General features: G+C 39.5%; 1 protein-coding gene across 2 annotated transcripts; it reads right to left on the bottom strand.

The window, feature by feature from the left end:
* LOC124291268 (40S ribosomal protein S8-like) lies at window positions 1-27,396 on the bottom strand. 2 transcript variants are annotated; one of them, XM_046728236.1, is made up of 6 exons: window positions 27,346-27,396; window positions 25,971-26,077; window positions 21,348-21,447; window positions 9,469-9,644; window positions 7,037-7,166; window positions 1-171 (listed from the first exon to the last, which is right to left on the bottom strand). In XM_046728236.1, exons 1-6 carry the CDS (start codon window positions 27,347-27,349, stop codon window positions 62-64), a joined length of 627 nt encoding a protein of 208 aa, XP_046584192.1. In that variant the 5' UTR covers window positions 27,350-27,396; the 3' UTR covers window positions 1-61. The 2 variants fall into 2 exon arrangements, with proteins under 2 accessions (XP_046584192.1, XP_046584191.1); XM_046728235.1 differs by lacking the exon at window positions 27,346-27,396 and adding an exon at window positions 27,070-27,169.

Genomic DNA, 27,396 nt, shown 5'->3' with positions numbered 1-27,396 from the left:
TTGTTGTTATCCCACATTTATTTCCTCGTTATATTATACACGGGATAGACGGTGGAAAAGCTTATTTTCCCTTCTTGGCCTTGATTTTCTTCATGTAGAACTCCAATTCTTTGCCTTCAAGGACATAGCCGTCACACCTTCCACACTGCCCAGGACGACTAGCTACCTTGGCTGGAATAAAACAGGCACTGTGAGTTGAATGATGACAGGAATTATATACCTAAAAAAATTTTGCATAACAGGCAAACACGGTGATACACAGCTCTGTAGTTCACCTGAAAAAAGTCATTGATATCCCTGACCTTTTCTTCAATATATTCATTTGATCACAAAATAAACAATATATACTGGACACTCGCAGAATCAAATAAATCAATAAAAAAGTTATCATTAATTCTAAGAACACGACATTTATTACAGCATTGCCATAACAATTTAGTTGCTTTCACACCATGAAAGCTGATTGCTTTGACAGAAACTGTTCACATATGAAACAATTTGAACAATCAACTGAGAAAACCTGACATGTTTTGTCTAACTATAACAAATATGGGTTTTAATGAATCAAAACATTGCAATGACATTTCAAGGTGTCAATAATGGTGAGTCCACACATAATTCTGCCAAATTAATGAAAATATTGCATAAAATGTTGAATAAAATTTAATAAATGAGATTTCAAACATGTACAGAAAAAATTCAGTCTTTCTGTAACCAGGAAATACAAGGACTAATTTGTGTACTTATGTACAACATCATATTCCAATATTGCATTATTTTTTTAATAGAAAATCCCCAAAACATTACATTGACATTTTATTAAAAATGCAACAAACATCACTTGTAATTATGGCATTTATGATAAATGCATCCTTTCTGTCAACTAAAGTTTGTTTCAATATTGGTAATCTAACTGTGTTTGCTGCAGTGACTGCCCATCAGAATGCTATGTTTACGTTATTGCTTGTACTGATAGTAACTGCCCGATTATCAATTATGAAAATACTTAGCTTCTCAGGCCTATAGTTTCAGAGGCTATGTAAAATGTGCAATACACTAGTAATATAGATCGAAGGTTGTAGCTAGATTAAAACTCCATATCATCAAAAAGAGTGTTAAATGTTAGAACACATACTTGCAGCATACTAAATTTATGACACTTGCTGGTATTTTTAACATATATATATATATATATATATATATATATATATTGCATAGATAAATAAAACAGAATGCCTTTTTTCTCCAACATGTTTAGTTCTTTACTCTTCAGGGAGATCTCCCTGAAGAGTAAAGAACGAAAAAAACATGTTGGATATTTTTTTATTTATCTATATTATTTATTTATACTATATATTTATATATATATATATATATATAATACCAGTATATATATATATATATTTGTATATATATATATATATATATATATATATATATATATATATATATATATATATATATATATATATATATATATATATATATCTGGACAATCCAACAATGGACATCATACATCAATCCTGAAGATTATTTCTAACTGGGATATTCTTAAGTCTGAGGCTTAAGAATTCAGTAAGACGCTTTTAGAACTGAAGTCATAAAAAAAGGACCAAGTGTAACGTTCTTAAAACTCTGGATCAACATGTCATATTTCTGATTGCAATCTACCTCCAACTTCTGCCAAAAGGTTTCCAGCTTGATGTACTCAACTATAACAAAATCTAAAACTAGGCATTAGATCTACCCTGCTAAGAAATTCCAAGAAATGAAGCCAACTGTAGTGTTGGGAATCGACCTCTAAAACCATAATCGATTATCGATGTCTTCTGCCAATCAATTATCGATAAATGATAAGTACTAGAAGTACATACTACAAGTATGGATTTATGAACACAAGAAGACAAAGTCATCAATATCCCCCGCAATGGCAAAATACTCTTCATGATTACGTCTACGAGTTATGATTATGTCAAATATTTAGGTGTGTATATAGAAAAGTGGAAGGAGAGTATTGAAAGGTTTTAAAGTTCTGCTCCAGAAAGGAGCACTATCACCAATTTCAGTCTATGTCAAACTTGTTGCCATGGAAATGCCAAAAACAATTTATTCAGAAATCCAAAACTACCAAAAAGGAACCAGTACACCACCAGATCTATCTATGTGCCAAGTTTGGTGAAGAAATAGTGAACGGTTTTAGAGTTCTGCTCCGGAAAAGACAAATGTGCACGGACGGACGGAGTCCACTTTAATACCTCCCCGCAAAACGCGTTGCGGGGGATAAAAAGTGTGCACTGTAGGGAAGAGACGTGTCCACCCATGTGTATTAATTATACTTGTTGACTAATGAAGCTGTGTGCTAATTAATTTGGTTCATCGCTTGTAAGTGTTTCAGACTGGCAATCAAAAATCACTTTACAATCACATGATTACATTCTTGTGAAACCTGCCCAAATTTATTGTGCACCATACATATATGGTCAGACACTTGTAAATTTTTACCCCTGATTTTGTCCATTAACTCCCCATTTTTCCCTCCCACATCTGCCCTTGATCTTTCAGGTGACCAAGTGAGATGCTTTTACACAAGTTTTCAATGGGTGCCAACAGTCAGCTCATTCTGAAGATTGAGAATGCAAGTTGCAGTCAAAACTACGACATGGTATCACAGGACACTACCTGGGCAGAACGCCAGACGTCTGTCTCCTCCATGATTATGTACAAATTGTCATCATTCTGCTACTTACTGTCTCATCTTGTCAAACCACCCAGACAATACTTCAGGAAAAAACAATATTGTTGCTAGCACACACCTACACATAAGTAACAAGTCTGGCAACTTGGCCAAATATATTACGTTTTTTAAGTTCTGCTCCAGAAAGGAGCACTACCACCAAATGCAGTCAAAGCCAAACTTGTTGGCGTTGAAACACAAATTATTTTATTCAGAATTCCAAAACTACCAAAGGCACCAGTACACCACCAGACCTATCTATGTACCAAGTTTGGTGAAGAAATAGTGACCAGACCTGTTTTAAAGTTCTGCTCCGGAAAAGAGCACAACCACCAATTTCAGTCAAAGTCAAAACTGGCATGGAATCCTAAAAAAATTATTTTATTCAGAATTCCAAACCTACCAAAAGGCACAAGTACACCACCAGACCTATCTATGTGCCAAGTTTGGTGAAGAAATAATCAAAGGTTTTGAAGTTCTGCTCCGGAAAAGACAAAAGTGCATGGACGGACGAAGCGCATTTTAATACCACACTAGTGTTGGGAATTGGTTAAAATCTCATAATTGATGATTGGTTCATTACAACTGATCAATCATCGAAAATAATTGGTTAGCGTCATTTATCAAATTTTCCGGGTTATGTTTGTTTGCACAAAAACAAAGAAAACACATGTAGTTCTTTGGGGGTTTATTTTGTTGCAAATTGCTCTTCTTTAAAGGATGACTAGTATGTTAGGAACAAAAATTTCTTGGTGTCTTTAAGATAAATTCAATCATGACTTGGAACGAGCTTGTAGTGCTCATGAAATTAACAGACAAAACCAACCGTGTGAAAAATATTGTTAATGCAAAAAGTGTTCCAGAATTGTTTGTGTTCGATTATGAGAACACATGATTGATTGCTTGGTCGTTTAAGTCACTACAACCAATCTTCGATTATTTCAATTAATCGGACCACCACTATACCACACACCACCCACCCCTGGAAACATGTTGTGGTGGATAAAAACAGGAAAGCTGGGGACAGTCAGCAGTAGATAAACATGAAAGACAAGTATGTGCGAGACCTTATGGCCGACTCTTGAAGTAGGCTCTGAAAACTGTTACAAATAAATACTTTTTTTATTAACAGATTGGGTAACCTTCTATGGCAATCAGAGTAACTATGACATGTACACGTCTCTGGTAATCACATTGCAAATACCGCAAACAGAATACCTCCAAGCATAGATATCATCATATTGCCATCCTTCATTCTGTTAATGAGCCAATCTAGAATTAGAATTTTGTTTGTGAAGAGACAAAGGGTAGCTTTATGTCATCTAAAAACAAGAGTCATCAGAAGATGACATATCCCCCCGGCCCCCACATCTTTGAAAGAACAAAGCATCTGACAGTTACTTAAAGTCCAGCTTGATTTTAGACTAAGTGCAAATCGTTTCCATGGAAATCATCAAAAAAATAAATGACAAAAATCTGCAAATAGCAAAAGGCACCACTTCAAGATCTGACTCACATATCTGCCAAGTTTTGCTGAAAGATATTAAGAAGTTTTCCAGTTGTGCTCCGGAAACAAAACCCACCCCTCACTTTTGAGACTAAGTCAGAATCATTTCCATGGAAACCGAGAAAATAATAAATCACAAATATCTGCAAATAGCAAAAGGCACAACTTTAGGATCTGCTGGATATATCTACCAAGTTTTGTTGAAAAATATTGAACGGTTCTTGAGTTATGCTCCGGAAACGAAAGCAATCCTTACTTTTTGAGACTAAGTCCAAAATGTTTCCATGGAAACCGGGAAAAATAAAAATGACAAAAATCTGCAAATACCAAAAGGCACCACTCATGGTTCTGTTTGATATATCTACCAACTTTTGTTGAAAAATATTGAACGGTTCTTGAGTTATGCTCCAGAAACGAAGCCCACCCCTCACTTTTGGGACTAAGTCTGAATCGTTTCCATGGAAACCGGGAAAAATAAAAATGCCAAAAATCTGCAAATAGCAAAAGGCACAACTTTAGGATCTGTTTGATATATCTACCAAGTTTTGTTGAAAAATATTGAACGGTTCTTGAGTTATGCTCCGGAAACGAAAGCAATCCTTACTTTTTGAGACTAAGTCCAAAATGTTTCCATGGAAACCGGGAAAAATAAAAATGACAAAAATCTGCAAATACCAAAAGGCACCACTCATGGTTCTGTTTGATATATCTACCAACTTTTGTTGAAAAATATTGAACGGTTCTTGAGTTATGCTCCGGAAACGAAGCCCACCCCTCACTTTTGCGGACTAAGTCCGAATTGTTTCCATGGAAACCGGGAAAAATAAAAATGCCAAAAATCTGTAAATAGCAAAAGGCACCACTTTAGGATCTGTTTGATATATCTACCAAGTTTTGTTGAAAAATATTGAATGGTTCTTGAGTTATGCTTCGAAACGAAGTCCACCCTTCTTTAAGACTAAGTCCAAAACGTTTCCATGGAAACCGAGAAAAATAAAAATGACAATTATCTGTAAATAGCAAAAGGCACCACCTTAGGTTATGTTTGACATATCTACCAATTTTGGTTAAAAAATATCGAACGGTCTTTGAGTTATGGTCCGGAAACAAAATGATTACGGACGGACGGACGGGCGGACCGAGGCGACGACTATATCCCACCGCATTATATGCCGGTGGGATAAAAAGAAAAAAAAGATTAACCTTTAAGAAGCAAAAAGTCCCTTCTCTGAAAATCATTTCAAAAATTCACCAGTGACATCATTGTGTGAAATTTCAGTTCTCATTTAAGCCTGAGAAAACTTGCCTCCATTTCACAGTGTGTGAATAAGTTGAAACAAGAAGACAAAGTCATCAATATCCCCCGCAATGGCAAAATACTCTTCATGATTATGTCTACAAGTAATGATTATGTCAAATATTTAGGTGTGTACATAGAAAAGTGGAAGGAGAGTATTGAAAGGTTTTTAAAGTTCTGCTCCAGAAAGGAGCACTATCACCAATTTCAGTCCAAGTCAAACTTGTTGCCATGGAAATGCCAAAAATATTTTATTCAGAAATCCAAAACTACCAAAAGGCACCAGTACACCACCAGATCTATGTATGTGCCAAGTTTGGTGAATAAATATTGAACGGTTTTAGAGTTCATTTGAATACGAGTTGAATTAAGTTGGATAGGAGTTACCAGTCCTTCTAACCCAAATAGAAAAAGGCTCCATAAATAAATGCCTAGTAAATTTACACAATGCTATAAGGAAAGTGGTCAAATGTAACACGCTATATTTGGGATTACGCTCTCCTTATGTAACAGGTTATATTTGGGACTACACTCTCTCAGTATAATAAAAATTCTTCCAGTTGCAGGCTTGTAATTAAATAATATTACATGCTGAACACCTGTTAGTTTACAGAGATATGATCAAGTCAAAAGTAACAGGAGAGGACAGACAGATGCACAAAGTGACTTCTATATCACCTTAGTTGGGGGCCTCACAAGCAATTTTGTGTCGAGTACAAGTAAAATCTTGGACTGACTCACAACTTATTCCATCTTAGTATTTTGAAAATGATCTTCACTTTTATTCATGTGACATTTGCAGCTAGAGGTTATACTACACTAAATGAGAATCGCTTGCTCACTGAGCGAGAAGCGTATGTAAACAAATGAAGAGATAGAGACATGTGACAGCTGTGATTGGATGAAATAGTGTAAGATGTTTATGTTTTTTAAAAGCATATCCAACCAGCAATTAAAACTGACCACAATTTTAAGTATTCAGTGCTGTCATTTTCATCACCATGACTTATGCTTATTGTGTGTACAGATATTTTCCAGTAGTGACATCTGGTGCGGAACTGGGGTTGATGTGTTCCGCTTCCTGTCCTCGCAAAACGAGCCGGACAAGTTGGCCTGATATTGTGTTTTATTGTAGTTTAAAGGCCAGAGTGTACCCATGTGTACATGGAATGGCTGTTGATAGCTTGTCTATTTTAAAAAAAATTATAAGGTTACTATAGAAGTCTATGGGAAAACATTTGGTGGTGTGTAACCTAGATTGAACACTGTACCCTGTACAATGCATTGATCACTAAGAATCCAGAAAGTGATGTTGAGAAAAAGGCAATTCCTAACAATGTTCATATATTCCTTTCACTAGTAATCTTCCATGTGCAACCAATTTATTGTTCTTATTTATGGAATGGATGCTTATTTCATATATAGTCAGAAACATCTATTTGACACAAAGTTTTACATTTCAAACAATAACAAAATCACAAGCTATAAATTTGCATACCCAGCACTCTGCCTGTAGCAAATTCTTCTTCAAGAGCAGATTCAACCTTGGCCGTCTTCTTTCTAGCCTTGTACTTCTTCATTGTTTTCTTGGAGCGAACCTTATTCAGAACTTGTTCCTCTTCCTCTGTCTGGAACAAATGAAATACCAGTGCTGAGAAGGAAAGAAGAAACTGTACAATGCACATCCAGTTAGCCAGCCTAATAAGAAACCTACCTGCACTTCATACCTAATGACAGATCTGAAACCAGGCAAAATGTGAGCAAGGCTCACTAATACCCGCAACCAACACTCCCAACTTCAGCTGTACAACAATTAAACATCATTATTCTTGACACGATTTTTATCAACTTTTGATAGAAGTCCTATGAGTCCACGAGATGTAATTTGTGATAATTCTCCATACATTGTAAATATCAAAACATAACCTTGCACTGCACCTCTCATAGATATGGGTGCGATCCCCAAATTTGAAAACATTCCATTGATATGTGTTGAGGTTATTGGGTTACCAAAAGATTCCTTAGTGTTTTTAAAGTTCAAAATGTGCAAACTGATGCAATCCTTTCAGAAATAGGAAAATCCAGTCTAAGTAAACTTAGGCTCAGTATTATTAGTTACACTGCTATACTGAGTCTACAAAACCTTGTGGAAGGTCGTGTCAGCTAACCTTTTGGACTGACCAATCAGAACACAGCTTACCAAATCGCGAAAGTTATCATTCGCACATACCGTTTGAACCTTTACCTAAAAACCTCGAACGATTCCGAATGCTATTTTTCGCACGATCGCTTCCGAGTGATACACGCAATGAGTATACAGTCGCTGCAAAATAGCGTTTTTGTCAATATTCAAGGATGTCATCTTGCGAAAATATAAGCAAATAGTAACCAAGTTATTAGAAACCCATAAGCGTATATACTGCAGGTCAAATATCTGTGTTTTATGCGGATTTTCGTTTGTTGATAGATCAGTGTCAGCGACAAGGGAAGAGAAAATTCAAAAACTGTTTTGTAAGTCCCGCCGAACCCTAACAAGTAGTTGTTATCTGATTGGTTAAATCTGTTCGGCCGTCTCGCATTTGATTGGACGGGCATAGTTCGCTCAAAGGTTCCCTGACGCGACCTTCCACAAGGCTTTGTTAGACTCAGTATAGCGAATAATACTGAGCCTAAGTTTACTTAGACTAGGGAAATCGGAACCATACTTTGCACTGCACCTCTCCTTTAGACAAAGGTGGTCCCTAAATTTGCAACCATTTTGACCAATACAGGGATTTACCTTGAGCCCTGTATTTGAGGGTCCCTGGGACTCATACTCTTAATTTTCAGGAGTCCTGGGGCTCCTTTCACGAAGCAACCTTTACTAAGATTAACCTTAACTCCCATTCTTTAACATTGCACTAAGGTTACCTTAGTGACTTACAATCACCTTAGTTCTTTGTGAAAGGAGGCCCTGGACAACAAAATAGGGGTCCCAGACACTGAAATATTATCATTAATACTGTTTTTGTATTGTGTATCATGATCAACACATTGTTACCGTAATTAAATTGCAAATGATACCATAACCCGGCTAGTAGCAGACTCGGTGATAACCTATTGTTACTTGATTGGAATTTTTACAAAAAGTATTTGAACTTTTTCAGCGTCCTTGGGGATGCGTTAATAAATTTTGTTGCGTCCATTGTCAATTTTTATGTGTATAGGAAGCAGGAATTCGCGTCCTGTAAATCCCTGCCAATACTTTTCAACTCAGTTACTGGTTGAATTAACTTTTTCTAAATTCAAATTTTAAAGTGCTGTAATTAAATACAGGCATCTCTCGGCCGTAGCCATAACGCTGGTCTGGGAGTCCATGGATGACCAAGGCGTTATGGGACACCCCCATTATACATAACACGGTATAAAGGCCAAGTAAAATCGTATTTGCCATGTGCATTGTATAACTGCTATTTCATGTATTATGCCTAGTCAAAACTATGTAGTATCGTCAAAGGTGAAAAAATAAACAAATAAATGAAAATAGGAAACTTGCAATCCAACATCAACAGGCATGATAATTCAATTGTCGTTCCTGTTGTTCAACTAAGCCAGAAATAGCCATCAGCTGTGCATACATGTTTTGCTCCAAACTACCGGTGATTAAGTTAAAAAAAAATCAAAAGAATTTCTATTCCTTTATCATGAGTGAGTGAGTGGACCAGACAATCCAGTGGTCAACAGCAGCATGAACATTCATCTACGCAATTAGGATACGAGCCTGACCACCTGATCCCATTAGTTGCCTCTTACAAAAAGTACAGGTTGTTGAAAACCAAATCACCCGGATCTTCACAGGTACACCTTTTCGACAAAGTAGCTGCTTTAAAACAGAATTGAAAACAACCCAACCAATAGTTTTTGGCTGAACACAAAATCTACGTAACATACCAGTTTGACAGTCTTCTTCCTGCCAAGAGGTGTGGCATAATGGGCCTCATACCACTGCCTGAAAGGGGTGGAGTCAATCTGTAAGATACAGCTCTTTACAAGTGTCTTGGTTCTTACGAGTTCATTGTTGCTGGCATTGTACACCACATCGATGATACGGGTTTTTCTTGTGATACCTGCAATAAATGAAGCAGTTACCATCTTAGTTTTTATTGGATACATAATTAATATTAGAATCTGTGTTCAGGGCTCGATTTAAGGAAGTGAAGCCTACTTGCACCTGGTGCATCCTCGGGAATTAACCTTGTTGCACCAGACACAAACAAGTTGAATCTGCTGCTCAATAAACAAGAGTCATCAGAAGATGACATATCCCCCCGGCCTCCACATCTTTGAAAGAACAAAGCATCTGACAGTTACTTAAAGTCCAGCTTGATTTTAGACTAAGTGCAAATCGTTTCCATGGAAATCATCAAAAAAATAAATGACAAAAATCTGCAAATAGCAAAAGGCACCACTTTGGCATCTGCCTCACATATCTGCCAAGTTTTGCTGAAAGATATTAAGAAGTTTTTGAGTTGTGCTCCGGAAACGAAGCCCACCCCTCACTTTTGGGACTAAGTCCGAATCGTTTCCAAGGAAACCGGAAAAAATAAAAATGCCAAAAATCTGCAAATAGCAAAAGGCACAACTTTAGGATGTGTTTGATATATCTACCAAGTTTTGTTGAAAAATATTATACGGTTTTTGAGTTGTGCTCCGGAAACGAAAGCAATCCTTACTTTTTGAGACTAAGTCCAAAATGTTTCCATTGAAACCAATAAAAATAAAAATGCTAAAAATCTGTAAATAGTTTCCGGAGCATAACTCAAGAACCGTTCGGTATTTTTCAACAAAACTTGGTAGATATATCAAACAGATCCTAAAGTGGTGCCTTTTGCTATTTACAGATTTTTGGCATTTTTATTTTTCCCGGTTTCCATGGAAACGATTCGGACTTAGTCCCAGAAGTGAGGGGTGGGCTTCGTTTCCGGAGCATAACTCAAGAACCTAAAATGTTTCCATGGAAACCAAGAAAAATAAAAATGCTAAAAATCTGTAAATAGCAAAAGGCACCACATAAGGTTCTGTTTGATATATCTACCAAGTCTTGTTGAAAAATATTGAACGGTGCTTTTTGGTATAGATAATATGTAATTTTTACACCTTGTTCTGAAAACATTCCTGCCAGCGCAATAAAATTGATATTTTATACTTATCCTGACTCCATGCTCTTTCCTGACTTGTCTTCTTCTTCTTCCAAGTAACATAGTGGAACACTTGTATCTCCTTATTTGAAGCTCCCTTCAAAGTAAAATCACTAATTGGTACTCACCACGAAGTTGCTCCCCTTTGCTCCCCTGGCGGAAAAGGTGTCGCCACCCCCTCTTGCCATGTGCTCCACTCTCTCCTGATTTTGCGAGCCCAACACTTGGACTTACAGGGAAATCCAAAGTGTTATGTGGGGAGGATGGGAGGGTTACTCTCATGAGTCAGGATAAGTATAAAATATCAATTTTACTCCAAAATTTATATTTTTTTCCTTATCCTGACTCATGCTCTTTTGTTTGTAGAATCCTAATGGAAACGGAGGTGGGAGTAACAGAATACTTTGGATTTATAATTAGTGATTTTGTATAGATGTAACTGTAATATCCCCTACGGGAACTTCATGAAGGCATAGACTTAGGATATTTCCTGTATTAAAAACCATAGGTTTGATAATGCCATTAAAAGGGGAATTACATTATTAATATATTGAACAATACATATAATATATATATATATATAGTGACTCTAATAGAGGCACTGAAACTGAACATATCATAGTATAAGCTTAAGGCTGAATAACTTAAGCTGAATATATATACATAGCCCTAATACTCCGTAGAGTTTTAAGCTAGATAAGTATGTATATAATACATATTAATCTTGTGAGGGTAATAGTTAACGCCTACGAGGGACTGTCAGTTGCTGAGCGAGGACCAGTGGTCCGAAATGGTGAATGCCAGAGACATCTTCTGTAGTGATGTCTCTCAGGTAGTGATTCGCAAACACCATGTTAGATTTCCAATAGCATCCTTCCATAATCGTGTTCAACTAACAGTTACCGCAGGGCGAGGGTGGAGGCCAGTGCCCTGATCTCATGTGGATTTGATGCTGTTGGTGGGTCCAAGCCTGCTGCCTTGTAGGCACGGAGGATGACAGTCCTTATCCAAATAGATATTGTGGTCCGTGACACTTCTGTTTGATTCGTGAGGCTTATAAGGGGATGAATAAACGCTTGAGAAATCTTCTCCTTGTTTTGGATCGTCAGAATAAACTTTGAGCCTTACTGGACACAGTGATAAGTCTTGTGTATCTTGTGATCCGAGAATAGAGGATAGCCGGGATGTGGAATAATCTGTCTGGTTGACCTGGCAGTTGATTTTAGCGATGAAATCCCATCTTAGTCCGAGGTGCGCTGTGTTATGATTGTCATCAAACTGTATCCTCTCGTAATCTAGAGCGTGAATTTCGGACATTCTTGCTGCCGTGGCTAGAGATAGTAGAAATAGTGTTTTCTGTGAGAGAAATTCAAAAGTTGTCGATTCCAATGGTTCATAAACCTCACTAGTGAGGTGTTGTAACACTATATTCAGATCCCAAGCTGGGGCGTGGAACTTCCGCTTTTGGTCCTCCAATCGGAATGCCCGTAGTAAGGCCAGTAACTCTGGAGATCTTGTCAACTTGACCCCCGTTCTCATGGTGATTACAGAACTAAGCTGCAAGATATGTTGATATCGCTGAACCTTTTAAATGTTTGTTTTGGCTTAAGATAACACAAATAGTCTGCCACTTGAGGTTGTGAAGCCTCTCTCGCTGTAAAACCTTTCTTTGCTGCATAATTTTCAAACTGTGCCACTTGTCGCCGCATTGCCACGAAGTTGAGTAACGTAAGCGCGCGACTGCTTTTGCCGCCTGGCAGAATATCCTCTCTTGTTTAAACACATTTGTATACAGTCCATACGCGTAGTTGGAACACTCCTGGGTTTCCGCACTTGTTTGGTGTGAGGATGAATTAACAGGTTTGCGCTTTTGGGTAGCTCCAGTGCTGGTTGACCGACTTCTTGAATTAGTATGGGAAACCACGTTCTGGCCGGCCAGTAGGGCCCGACCAAAGTGAGTTGTAGGCTCTTTGTTTGTCTGATTTTCTGTAATACTTGAGGTATTATTGCTGGCGGCGGAAACGCGTACGCATTGAGGCCTTCCCATGATAGACTTAGAGCCGCCCGCTGCCCAAGCTTGAGGGTCTGGGACTGGTGACACGAATGTCGGTAGCTGATTGTTGAATCGCGGTGGCTTAATAGATCTATTAGCTGGCCCTAATTGCTTGATTATCTGTGCAAATATTTCCCTGTTGATCATCCACTCTGTCGGTGATGGTAGATGAGGCCGAGAGAGCCGCCTGCTAGTACATTTCTGGCCCGGGAATGTGAACTGCTCTGACATGTAGATTTAGATCTTGTATTAGATCTAACAGTTGAAAGCTTAGGTTCAAAAGGTTCAGCGATCTCGCTGAGCCTTGCTTGTTTACGAGAACGCCACTGTCGAATTGTCTGTATGGATCATTAGGTGCGATTTTGTAGAAATGTGCTCCAATGTAGGATGGCGCTGATTACAGCTTTCATTTCTAGAATGTTTATATGGAGTTTGCTTTCTTGCTGATTCCATAATCCTGATATCGCGTGGGTTGGCTTAGATGAGCTCCCCAACCTTGGAGTGACGCTGCCTACATATAGATGGGTTTTGAATTCCTGCTCTGCTAAACAAATCCCTTCGCAGACATTCGATTTCTTGGTCCACCATAGTAGATGAGGTCTGAGATGTTTCGTAGACTGAATGGTTGTACATCGCTGAGATGTGCGCTGATGAGGACCTGTAGGGGACGTGAACTGTAATCTGCCTGTGACAGTCATGTCTTGGGCTGATGTGAGAAGACCTAGTAGGCTCTGCCATTGTCGGCGGTAACGGAGAGAGTAGAGCTGGTGGAATGGTCTGTTGTATCTTGAGCCAACGGTCTTCTGGTACAACGATACGGGTTATGATTTGTGATGAATCGAATACCTAGGAACTGTAGGTCTTGGCGATGGTACTAGGTCCGACTTGGCGTAAGTTTACTAACCATCCTAGTTGTGTTAGTAGCTTTATGATGTAATTTAACTGTAGTTTGAGACGCTGTGGATCTTGATCTACTTGTATCCCGTCGTCGAGGTAAAACGCACTGCGAGCCCTTTGACGATGTAGAAAGGTGATAATCGGGTTTCGCTATCCTCGTGAATAGCCAGGGGCTGATGATATTCAATGGGAGTACTTTCCACTGGTAATGTAGCCCTTCTAGAGTAAACCGTAGGTATTTCCTGGAATCGGGATGAATGGGGATGCAGGTAGGCATCCTGTAGATCTATGCTGCCCATGTAGTCCATAGGATCTAATCATCTGGCGAACTGAGGTAAATGTATCATGCTAAACTTCGTGGTTTGGCGAGATAATTCTTGTTGAAAAAGCTCATGTTGTAGATGAGTCTGTATTTCTCCGTGGGAGTTTTTCTTGGGAACTAGGAAAACTGGGGAGTAGAAACCTGGTTCGATGTTTGCTTGATCTATTACTTCTATGGCCTGTTTGGATAGGAGTGATGAAACAGCCTCTCTTAACTTTGGTAGTTGTTGCGCTTTGTAAATCGAACTTGAGGGGTTTGATTGTCAGCGAGGCTTGGCCTGTAGTGGGATACTTAAATCTGTTGAAGAATGTTGGAGACGAAGGGTCTTGCAATATTCCCCAGTTTTCCCAGTGTAGTTGGAGGCGCCCACCCACTTGTGCTGGCTGTACTGGAACGGCTGGGGTGGAAGACTCCAGTCGCTCCAACCTGTGTTTCAGCTGCCTATAGTTGCGGAACCTCTGGGTGTCCTGCCTCTTCCTGACCCTCCTCTATAGTTGCCATATGGGCTTAATTTAAAAGAATCTTTACCTCTAGAGCTGGCTATCTTCCTGTCTCTTGCTCTTTGTAGGCCCGTGAACTTAGATCTGCCTGAGTATCTTTGTGAAGTCTGACGAATGACGCTGGCTAGTGTGTCCATCGATTTAATCATAAGGACTTCCCTGGAATCCTTAGAGACTTCCTTGGCGACTTTGTCAATTTCTCCGTCAAAGATGGATGTTGTCGACCACGGGGCTGTATAAAGTGGGGCTGTAAAGTTCTCACCCCAATTGCAGGAAGCGAGGAGGCCTTGACGACGAGCTAAGGTCAGTGCTGCTGAAACAGATGTAAGATGATCCGTTAAGAACTGCTGATCTTTCTTTTGCATAAGTAAGGCAGAGTAAATCATTCTATCATCTTCAGTCGTGGAATCACGGAATCTAGTAATAAGAGTCTCATTGATCGCCCTAGATCTATTTAGCCCAAAGAACATACGCCTCGGCCATGGTTTCTATATGAGCCAACTTGCGATCATCCATCTTGTAAATCTTGTTCTTGACATCGCTGATGATCTTATAGTTCTCATCGATGTCCTGGGCTTTGTAGAAGGGGTCCATGTTATGCGTGGAGAACTTCTTGGCATGAAAGTTTGGCAGATGTGGTGTCTGAACTTTCGTAGCTTTCTGGAAAGCTGCATCTAGATTCTGTGGCACTGCCGCCATCGGGTCGATCGGGGTAGTGTGATCGCGATCTGGATCGCCTTCTTTCATCAAATAAGTCTGCGCTTGTATTGCCACTTTTAGATGGTGATGAGAGATCTAGGTTATTGACCATCCAATACCGTGATTCTGCATCGGAGAAAATGATTCCTCCATCATCCTCAATACCATCATCATTAACTAATGGTTGATGCTCTTCGGGACTGCGTGTAGCTGTCTGTATGTCCGATAATGCTTGTGGCGATCTAGTTGACTTGTGCGCAGCTCTATGTGGTGACCTGACGGGTGATCGACATGGTGATGAACGGCGAGAGATCGCCTATGGGATGATCTTCTTGGCTTACTTTGTGAGGCTTAACGCTGATAGCTTCGCGAAGCTCTTCTATAGTCCCTCGATGTCCTTCTAGATGATGAAGATCTGGAATCATGTGCCCTTCGCGAATGCCTTCGCTAAGCTTCATTTGCGTCCGGTCCGGGGGATCGATGATATGACCTTCGCGAAGGCCTCCGTGGACGCCTGATGGTCCGAGTCCATATCTAGGGATGAAATCGAAGATGGTGATGATCTGTCCCGCCTTCGCTGGAAGGCCTTCGCCATCTAGGTCCTTCGCCAAGGTGGTCCGGGACTTCCTTCGCAAAGGTGACATCGCCTTGGCTGCTACGCTGACGGGGTGCCTCTGGGGTGCTGTTCACGCTTGAGCCTTCGCTGGCTGGCTCGGACCCTGCTTCTGCAGTTTGTAGTGGTCCTCCATGATGTTCATAATTTGCCGCATCATGTCTTCTGGGATGATCTCAGACGGTCGCCGGGCGCCTTCTCTGCGATGGGGTCCACATCAATAACGTCCGACGCCAGTGTAGAGGCATCAGGCTGCATGGTGATCTCTGCAGAAGTCACAGTCGCTGACACCGGGTCGCTTCTTGTGCCGTAAGTCGGGATGATTATCGGCTGATCATCGAGAGGCCCAATTCTGCTGCTGGAACCATCTCGCTGAGAAAGTTCTCGCTGTCTTCGTAGATTTCCCTTTGAAGTCTGCGCTGCCCTGGGGGTCCTAAGTCTGCGCTTGAGAAGACGCTTGAGGCCCTCTTAGACTTGGTCTGCGATGACGGGATGTCTGGGGAGGCCGGTCGCTTTTCGAGGTAACGGATCATGGCCCCACGCTCCTCTACCGCAGGGGTCTCTAGCAGCACACCAGACGGAGAGGGTCGATCGCTAGCAGCTGACTGGATGGAATATCTGACTATCTGCCATGTTTTGCCCTTGTTTGCGCGACCTATCTGCAGCACGCCCTAAGACGCAAAGATGATATTTATTAAATGCAGAATGAGATAGATTAATGCAGTAACTGCAACGCGAATCAAACGCACACGGCGAAGAACAACTAGGGCATATTACATGGATCAGAGGCGGAAAACGTAATCTACAAATAGTACAGATTTTCATCAACGAAGTTAGCTGAACAATCACTTAATACACGGAATAAACAGTAGAAATAATGATAAATAATCAATACAAATTAGTAAAGGATACTAGCTATACCTCTATAGTAACCTAAGAGAGGTAAAAATTAAGAAAATATCAAAGGATATGGTGTGTAAGGAGACACGAGGCTCTCTCACATCCTGCTCACTGGGCGAAGAAGGAGAGAGTGGAGCACATGGCAAGAGGGTGGCGACACCTTTCCCGCCAGGGGGAGCAAAGGGGAGCAACTCGTGGTGAGTACCAATTAGTGATTTTACTTTGAAGGGAGCTTCAAATAAGGAGATACAAGTGTTCCACTATGTTCGCAGGAAGAAGAAGACAAGCAAAAGAGCATGAGTCAGGATAAGGAAAAATTATGACATTTAAACATAACTTCTTTCCAATGAAACACCAGCCTAGATGCAAGTAGTTGGGGAGTTGGGATTAAATCCTGATCCTACTTCTGGTTCTGACGACACCTCCAGTGGATCCAGTATCCTTCCAGCTGCAAATAATCTGCCCTCTTCACATTAGGATAACAATGATCAATGTTAACCTGCCCTACCAAGTCCAAGAGCAACACTGTGGTAACTTTCTGAGATCATGGTCTGTACCTATCCTGTGACCTGTGATCAGTTGTGGTATTTTCAAAAGAATTTTTCAAAACAAAATAACACGTTTTCTGTCTCTTCTGTCAGGCTTTATGCTACCATAGTTAGAACAAGGGTGTCCTTCAGGACATCTGAGGTACCGTTGTCCTGAGTTTCTCAAGCTGCACACACATGAAGCTGTAGCATTTTCACCAATCAAAATGACTCCATCAGTCTCTCAAAACGGGTCTCTACAGTCAAATCATTGCGGAGGCTGATCAACAGAAGTCAACTGATCACATACACCTCTTGTGAATGAATGGTACATTCTGGAAGTTTATGATTTTACTGTCATGAGATTTTATGATGTAAATGTGTGCGCGTAAACGTAGTTAAACAAATGCACCAAACCAAAATGCAACATAACGAGCTTTGTTAGCTAGTTATTCAACGTCAACGTGGTTAATTCAGTAAAATATACATAAAGACAAACAAGCCATGCATGAGACCCATAACAGAATTGGCATACCAATAAACTGACGTCAAATTCCATTTTTTTAGATTGTCTGCAATATCATGTGACCACCTTCAGCACGAACACCGGTGGATGCATCTCTTGGCATTGATGCAGTTAGTCTTTTGATGTCATTTGGGGTGCCTGCCATTCTCATCTCAATTTGCACATTTGTTGAGCATTGATCACTGCCTCAATAAAATCTGGCAGTTTATGTGGTCCCAAAGATACTTGACACAAGTAAGACTGACATTCTGGTTAAAACAATCATATTCTTAATCATATTTGTTTATATATTTTTATTTATAATATCAAACAATCATATATCATATTTGGATCTCTTCATATTTGCGAGGCCGCACACAATCTGTCAAAATCGGAAATGTACAATCATCAAAGTCACCATTGTTATATGGTGTTTCCCAGGGATCAGTTCTCGGCCCTTTCTGTTCACAGTCTACATTCTCCCCATTGATGACATTATCAGGAGGCATTTCACTGGTTTCCACACATATGCGGATGATACATTGCCTTTGAATCAGACGATGTTTCACTCAATATCAACAAGAAGACAAAGTCATCAATATCCCCCGCAATGGCAAAATACTCTTCATGATTATGTCTACGAGTTATGATTATGTCAAATATTTAGGTGTGTATATAGAAATATTTAGGTGTGTATATAGAAAAGTGGAAGGAGAGTATTGAAAGGTTTTCAAAGTTCTGCTCCAGAAAGCAGCACTATCACCAATTTCAGTCAAACTTGTTGCCATGGAAATGCCAAAAATATTTTATTCAGAATTCCAAAACTACCAAAAGGCACCAGTACACCACCAGACCAATCTATGTGCCAAGTTTGGTGAAGAAACATTGAAAGGTTTTAGAGTTCTGCTCCGGAAAAGAGCACTACTACAATTTCAGGCTAAGTCAAACTTGTTGCCATGGAAACGCCAAAAATATTTTATTCAGAATTCCCAAACTACCAAAAGGCACCAGTCCACCACCAGATCTATCTATGTGCCAAGTTTGGTGAAGAAATATTGAAAGGTTTTAGAGTTCTGCTCCGGAAAAGAGCACTACCACCAATTTCAGTCTAAGTCGAACTTGTTGCCACGGAAACGCCAAAAATATTTTATTCAGAATTCCAAAACTACCAAAAGGCACCAGTACACCACCAGATCTATCCATGTACCAAGTTTGATGAAGAAATATTAAACGGTTTCAGAGTTCTGCTCCAGAAAAGAGCACTACCACCAATTTCAGTCAAAGTCGAACTTGTTGCCATGGAAACGCCAAAAACATTTAATTCAGAATTCCAAAACTACCAAAAGGCACCAGTACACCACCAGATCCATGTATGTGCCAAGTTTGGTGAAGAAATATTGAACGGTTTTAGAGTTCTGCTCCGGAAAAGACAAATGTGCACGGACGGATGGATGGATGGACGGACGGACGCACGGACGGAGTCCATTTTAATACCCCCCGCAAAACGCGTTGCGGGGGATAACAAACTTGAACTGTGCATTCAGGAAATCAGATCGTGGATGATCTCCAACTATTTGATGTTGAATGAGGAGAAGACAAGAGATCCTTCTCATTGGCTCCAAACATCAGCTTATAAAGTTGAAGACTGCTTTGCCATCACCTTCACTTCGTATTAGTGACACAGACATCCTACCATCAGAAAGTGCCAGGAATCTTGGTGTCATCCTCGATTCAAACATGTCCATGGATGCACACATCACCTCCATCAGTAGAGCCTGCTACTACAACATCCATGATATCAGCAAAGTCCGCCACTACCTTGATACTGACACCTGTAAACTTCTGATGCACTGTCTTGTCACTTCCAAACTCGACTACTGTAATTCACTATGTGCCAACCTCTCTACTAAATCACTCCAGAAACTACAAAGAATCCAAAATTCTGCTGCCAGATGTATCACCCACACTCATCGTCATGACCATATCACCCCAGTACTACAGTCTCTACACTGGCTCCCCATCTCTGCAAGAATTACCTTCAAAATCCTCATTCTGACTCATGACTGCCTCCAAAACAATAACTTTCCTGACTATTTCAGCGAAGTCTCCGATCCTCCCGACTCTCTCCTCACCCCACACATATCTCCAAACCAACTGTCTGACCGAGCCTTCTCCTTTGCCAGCCTTCAACTGTGGAACTCTCTTCCAAAGGAAATCAGGAACAGTTCATCGAAAGAAACTTTTAAATCTCTGCTAAAGACCCATCTATTCACTGCTGCCTTTCTATAAAGTTACATGAACTATTTCCTTCCCCAATATTGTCACAGTGCCACCGAGCATCTCTATGGTGGATATTAGGGGCTTTATAAATACATTATTATTATTATTATTAAAACAAATCCTGACACGTGCTGAATGTCAAATCTGGCATCTAAATGTCACACGAATTGTCTTGGCGAGTCACTCCTGTATCAGTTACATTACATTAATGATGACTTGTATGGTTGTGACTTGTCCTATCATCACAGATATAATGCATCCCAGACCATGACACTCAAGTCTCTGTTGGGCATACTTTACTGAAGTTGACAAGTATGTCAAATCTTGTCCTGCAATCATTTTTGGGAAGACACAGGATGTTTTCACCAACTGAGTATTTACAAATGCCAAATGCCCATAATGATCCTGTCTGATGATGTAGTTGGTCACTTTAGTCCCTCTGTAAGATATGAAACCTGTCTTACGAGCAGCAAGCAACCTTCTTGTTGCTGTTGACTCGCACGATGCAACAATCAAATCACTTGTTACCAAAGTACAAAAAATCCATCTTTTGCACTGACTTGTGACCTATTCAATTCAGTTACCAACTGCTGTACTTTTGGAACACCCAAAGGCACCATGGTTGTTGCACTTCAATTAATTATTTGTGTTGTTCTGCAAGTCGTCATCATTCTGTTATATTTGTAAATGTGCACACCGCAGTTTTGGCTTATTAATGGTTGCATGGTGGGTGAGCTGGCTAAAGCGCCAGGCTAGTGATCCAGTGAGCTTGTGGTGACGGGACTGAGCCAACCTGTGACTGGGTATAAAATCCTTGGAGTCAACTTTGAGTGTAGACTTTGTCAGTGTTGTCACAACCCCTAGTGTACAGTACACAAACCTGTGCACTTAAAAGAACCCACGAATACGTTAGTAAATGACCAGAGGGTGGCGACATGAGTACATGCAAACGCCTTGTTGCGGGTACAGCAGCATGCAGAAAAATTCGACAAAGTAATGAGCAAAGTTTTTTGTGGACATGAGGGTTTTTTTGAAAGCATCAGCTCTCTGTACCAAACCTTTCAAATACAAAGTTTGAAACTTTTAATTTTACTGTTTTTACCTTATAATATGTGTAAGAATATCATATAAGAATGATATAAGAAAATCAACAAAACCAAATGTAAGATTCAAGGTTTTCAATGACTTTAATTTGTTCTAACAATGCTTATTTTACATCATGCAAAAGTCAGAGCCCTGATGTCTTGACATGTATACTTTCAGTCACAATTAAAGTCAAGATAATGGAAGGATAGGAACGGTTCACTTTGACTTTAAATAACAAAGAAAAACTTACTCTCTGAACCCCAAGAGAAGTTTCCCTGGTCTAGTCGAAGTCCCCGGAACTTGATGCTGCCACCTCGGGTTCTCACGGTGTGAATTCTCTTGGATCCTAACTGAAGAAGAATTATCGGTATATATTTTCTGTTTGGCAAAGCAGACACCTATCTTCACTAAATGGAAATTTTAGTGTTGATGGATTGTCTAATGACAACAGCGCAACCTGTATCAGTAGAATCCAGGCCTACTACAATAGAACTTCAAGCATCAGGTTTCCAACAAATACCATCAGTTACATGCACTGTAATTATGAAGATACCAATCTGAACAGCATGAGCATCGATCTACACAATTAGGAGCCGATGACATGGGTCAACCAAGTCAGCGAGCCTGACCACCCGATCCCGTATGCCTCTTACGACAAGCATGGGTTACTGAAGATCAATATTCTAATCCGGACATTCATGTGACCGAAAACAACTAAGTGGCGGCAAAAGTTAAAGACGAGAAAGCAGTCATAAAAGCCCTGAGAGAAAGAACTAGAAGAAAAAACAAAAAGAAGAAAAGGCATCCAGACTTTTGAAACAAATGGAAATGAAAGGAATCACGATGGAGACTGATTTCTCTGAATCAGATTCCCTACATGGATGACAACAATGATGACTATAGTTATTTTCTTCAACTTTGCTTGGGGGCAGGATTTGTCTGATGACAATGATTAGATGTGATGCCGGACTTGTTTGAAATCTTTCCCAAAAAAATTGTCTCGGATATCGGGAACTATCCCACCAACAACTGGCTGACTTTCTTTTCACGTGTGACACATGCAGCTAACTTAGGGCAAGCGTTCAAACCAATACATAAATGGGGTGTAGACACTGTCTAGTTAAAGCTGTCTTTCGATGTAATACAAAGCAATACTCAAGTACATTCAATGAAATGTCACAATATGGACTTACTGGTTCATGATGTAATTTAGCCATAATATAAAGTATCTTATGAAAAGGTATTGATGCAGTGTCTACAACATATACATTTTGAAAATATATTTCTCTTTTGAATAAATCTATGTTCATGCTGTTGATCACTGGACTGTTCCAGACCCAATTATTTACAGACTGTCACCATATAAGTGGAATACTGCAGAGTGCGGTGTAAAACTAAACTCATCTAAACACATCACTAGCAAGATGTCTGCTAGTGGAGGAAACGTTTCATTCTGTTTCTCATTTCACTAGTTTCCTAGGATGGGGAGTTAAACTTACCCCCCTCCCCACTGCCCTGACCCCTTGCTTTGCAGGTTTACAGTGTTCACGAATAGCGTCTGACCTTCTGACAAATCCGGCAGATTTGCCTACGGTCCGATAGAAGTCTACAACCCGCCGGCCCCAATGTCAGACTGTATATTTCACAATGACTTTGACTGAAGTTGTTATATGTGACATGTGACACTAGTTTGCCCTTTATAAATCTTACGTTGTTAAAAATTTCAATGCCAATTATAAGAAATGTTGAATATGAAAAGTGTGTTTAATTTTATTCTATGGGTCCTGTGAATTTTGAATGGGTCAGTCAGACATCTGAAACTTACAGGACCCAATGTTGAAGTTTCATACTTTTGTTGCTATGAGGGACACCAGCACACCGGCTGTCAAACCAAGATGTCAATTGAAAAATCTTTTTGTCATGAAGAAGCAAAAACCGTGTCATGATAAAGATACAGGGATCCCAACCAACAACAATAACCAAAAAGAGGATGTGCCCCTGGAAAAACACCAGGACCATGAAGCATGGAGTTGTGATGTTTAAATACTATTGAAAACACTGTTGTTGCAGAGTTGGTGTTCATTTCAGTTGGGGTTTCAAATTCATTTTGAATTATTCTTAACTGTTTAATGAATGTGTTGAACAACTGTTGGTTTGGTTTCTCATGTTCCAATTGTTGACATTACCTGTATTTGAAGTCAAATGAATTAAGTGAACTCAAATTAGTAACTACTGAGTAATGTATGGCTAACAGGTACCGGCTAACAAGCCACAGCAATTTGACATGACCTTCATTATTTTCTTAACTCACATAACTTACTACAGATGGGCCATGGGCCCAGCTTTTACTTGGGCTAAAATGAACACTGCTCCCTAGAGAGGGCGATATTTGCATAGTATTTTTGTTATTGTTAAGTTCTAAAATATATGTAGTGAAAAGGTCATTGGACAATTACCATAAGGTACATGTTTATTATAGTAGTAAATTCAAAGCTTTACCTTTGCCAGGCACCCATAGCCGTTACAGTCCTGTCACTCATGGGCAGACAGTCTACACTGCTGGTGAGTAGCCAATGTGTGACTAACTGGAAACCCAAAGGGACTTTTTAAAGTTTGTTCTCCGGCCTTTAAAAATAGCAACTGTTCCCTTATTGGCAATGGCAGTTTTGATATTTTCATAGTTTGTTGTGAGAATTAAAATAATAACATTAAAACATGAACACAACTTTGAATATTGACTCCCTGATTCCCGCATAGTCTGGACCACCTGGGTAGGGCATAGCACACTAATCATGCTAATGTTGTTAACTAGCACTATAGCATGAAACCCATTGCTATATTTTCGTCAATAACTGGGTAAGACTTAAGTTGAAACCAGATTTATATTTGATTGTGCTTATTCCTATAATTCAAATTTTATCAGAAGTAAATGACAACTACTGGGTTAATGGTAGAACTTATTTTCTTTCTCCATAGGCATGTGTCTCATTTGAAGCCATTACCATTTATGGCACAATAGATAATCAGGAAAACATCTGACACAAACAATCTTAAATTTAATATTCTCGAAGTAGCAGACATTCATTTCTGTAGTTTAGATCTGAAGTCTGTATTCAACTGAATCAACACCTTGTATTGGGACAAAGCTGGTCACTATCAGTCGAGGTCCCATGCAGTTATCAACTCCTTTGATGTGGAAGAATGTTTTTGAATGTGACTTTCTCTACTGGCAAAGTGAGTCATTGGGGGCCGGTTTGGGGTGGGGGGTCCCAAACATGACTGTGTATTCTAATAAATAAAAACACTAAACAAAACAAGATTCGATGGCATTAGTGTCTTGGTATAATGCTATAATTTCATGTAAATCAAATAACAGTTATGTTACCTTCAGGAGAGACATTCGGGAGAGACATCTCCAGCCTCAACCAACAAGTAGAGTAGAGGACAAACACAAATAAGACAAAAATACAAAAATCTTTTGAACTACTTGTGTAACTTATTTGACAAAATTTAAATATTTAGACCACTTTGCCTCAAATGAATTTCTCTCTTTAATTTGGAAACCATTTTCTTAATAAATAGCTAAAGATCCAGTTGACTTCCCTTTTTCCAGGCGTGTGCAAGGGTAACAGTATTTTTAAAGTTACATCGGGTAAAAAATGTTCATGGTGGCCAGAAAAACTGAGAAAAGGGAATAGTTTTCACATAAATAGAAAAAAATATGGACAGCCTGAAGTTCACTTCTAAATTTGCCCATGACAGAATATACAAACTGACAGCGACAGGCACTGAACATACATTACTGTCAACATTCATGCTATCATAAAAGATGTTAAGTCATTTCTGCCATGCAAATATGAATTATATAAAAGGTATGAAAATTATAACATGCAGAGCACTTTGGTACATGAACTATTTATTTGACAAGTCACTATCTTGGTTGCCAAAACATTTAAATTGACATATTTTAGTCACACTGCTCCAAATGACTTGACAAGTAAATGTATGACATATAAATAATTGCATCCATTTCTGTATACAGAAGTTTGTTTCAAGGCATGAGTAGCCGTAATAGGACTGTGGTTGCACCAAATGATGTGGATTTGGTGCATTCCTGATAACCTCGCACGATTTTGCAGAACTTGAAGCACGTTGAATGAAATTTTAAGTAAATTCAATACAAAAGAAAAAAACGCAAGTCCAGATAAACAATAAACACATTTAACCACCAGTGTACTTAAATGACGAAACTGAGTATTTAATTTCAGATTTGTTGACATGGTATTTTCAGTGTTGCAAGTTCATGTTAATGAGTGAGTGAGTGAGTTTAGTTTTACGCGGCACTCTGCAATATTCCAGCTATATGGCGGCGAGTCTGGACCAGACAATCCAGTGATCAACAGCATGAGCATCAATCTGCGCAATTGGGAACCGATGATATGTGTCAACCATATCAGTGAGCCTGACCACCCAATCCCGTTAGTCGCCTCTTACGACAAGCATGGGTTACTGAAGATCAATATTCTAACCCGGACCTTCACGGGTATCGTGTTAATGGCTGTATTTGGATACAAAAAGGGAAACAATATATGGCATGTATAATGCGCACTCCTCTTTTCAATCCTTTCATAGGACTATACACTAGTTGGTTGGTTGTTTAACGGCGCACACAGCAATATTCCATATATATGTTGGCGATCTGTAAATAATCAAGTTTGTCTGTCACCGTATCGCATTTGCATCAATCGATGCTCATGCTGTTGATATCTGGATTGTCTATACAAAAAAATGTAAGAAGTAAATAAGATACTTTCCTAATCAGTAACACAAACTGATTGAAACAAGGGGCAAGACCTTGCTCTAGTCAGTTTACCTTGGTTGATGCAGATGGTCTTCCTAGTTCAAACTTTCTCTTTTTACGCATTTGGTTCATGCGACCACCAGTCTTCCTCCTTTTATGCCACTTATCCCGCGAGATACCTGTCAACCAAAATAGCAGTTACAAATGTAAATGATCACATGACAGCAATATTTAGAATCATTCAGCCTCCTTTTTCATAATAAAGAAGACTATGGGAATCACTATCTAAATCTATTTAAAAAATCTTCATCCTCAATCTGTGCTATGAATAGAGGCTGACAATCAGAAATAAGCCTGCAGCACATTGTTTGCTCTGTTCCTCCTACCACTGTGCCCCTTCCTTTAAAGCTGTCAACTTTGTGTATTTGAAAATTACATGCAGTGCTGGGTATAAAAATAACAGGAGATATTGTTGGGCACATGTATTATGTACTCATTCGGAAGAAATATGGGAACACTCATTTACTTTTTCAGAAGTTAAAAGCGCCTATTGAAACTTGTGTTATACGACACTTTAGCTTTTATTCCATGAATATGAAAATTCAACCGAATGACGAAGGGTCAGTTTGCAAAGTCACAGACTCAATTGCAAATCAGCAGTGCGCGTGTCCACCTCTGTTTCTGACACACTCTGCGCATCTAGCCCTCATCGACCTCACTAATATCCTCAGTGACTGTGGTATTGCTTGCCACTCCTGGTCCAGAAATCTGAACAGTTGGTCAGCGTTCACTTGCAGAGGATGATTCTGACGGATATGCCTACCAAGGATGTCACACATGCTCTGTGGGAGCAAGGTTTGGAGAATATGCTGGCCATGGTATCCTCAACACCTCTTTGATTTTCACAGAAAACGAACTGTTCATTGGCCCTAAAGATACCTAACAACGCCAATGATATTTAATACACTAACAGGACATTTTCAGAATTTAATCAACTTTCTATGTCATAGTCGAATAATGTTCCAGGACAATTTGATTGGCTTAAGTCAATGTCAAAGGAAAAAGAACCGATCTGAAACGCTGGGGAACTAATATTGAATTAATACGTGTACTCGTCGACAAATAAACTTCCTATGGAATAAAAGAATTATAATTAACGTGCTTCACAAACATTGAAATGAGGGTGGTAGGGGTGGGCACCCCGTCCCTCTGGATTTCTGTTTTATCCTGAAATACACTAGTCCACCATGATGCATGTGTTTGAACCACACGTTTCGTCATTTCATTGCACATTTTGAAGTAAAGCGAACTTTTATGAAAACACTGTACCGTTGAAAATAGTTACTAGCCATCGGACTTTAAAATATCACACACAAAAACAAACGATCAAGCGTTTTAGTGGCCGATTACAATGGATGAATTGAAGCTATCAAAGATTCTGCCATACCCATATTGTTGATGGAGTAGGAAAGGAAGGTCAAGGCCGATAACACGAGAA

This window comes from Haliotis rubra, unplaced genomic scaffold (genome assembly GCF_003918875.1).
Source record: "Haliotis rubra isolate DU_JTF1 unplaced genomic scaffold, ASM391887v1 Scf489, whole genome shotgun sequence".
Classification (NCBI taxonomy): Eukaryota; Metazoa; Mollusca; class Gastropoda; order Lepetellida; family Haliotidae; genus Haliotis; species Haliotis rubra.
The sequence above is the reverse complement of the archived record's forward strand: the minus strand, read 5'-3'. Positions and strand labels throughout refer to the sequence as shown.

Excerpts from the sequence above, each read along its gene's own strand:
- LOC124291268 (XM_046728235.1), bottom strand. The coding sequence starts at position 27,154 with ATGCATCATGGTGGACTAGTGTATTTCAGGATAAAACAGAAATCCAGA. Across the intron at positions 26,078-27,069 it reads CCTACCACCCTCATTTCAAT|GTATCTCGCGGGATAAGTGG; the intron begins GTTTGTGAAGCA and ends TTTGGTTGACAG. Across the intron at positions 21,448-25,970 it reads GACCATCTGCATCAACCAAG|TTAGGATCCAAGAGAATTCA; the intron begins GTAAACTGACTA and ends ATTCTTCTTCAG.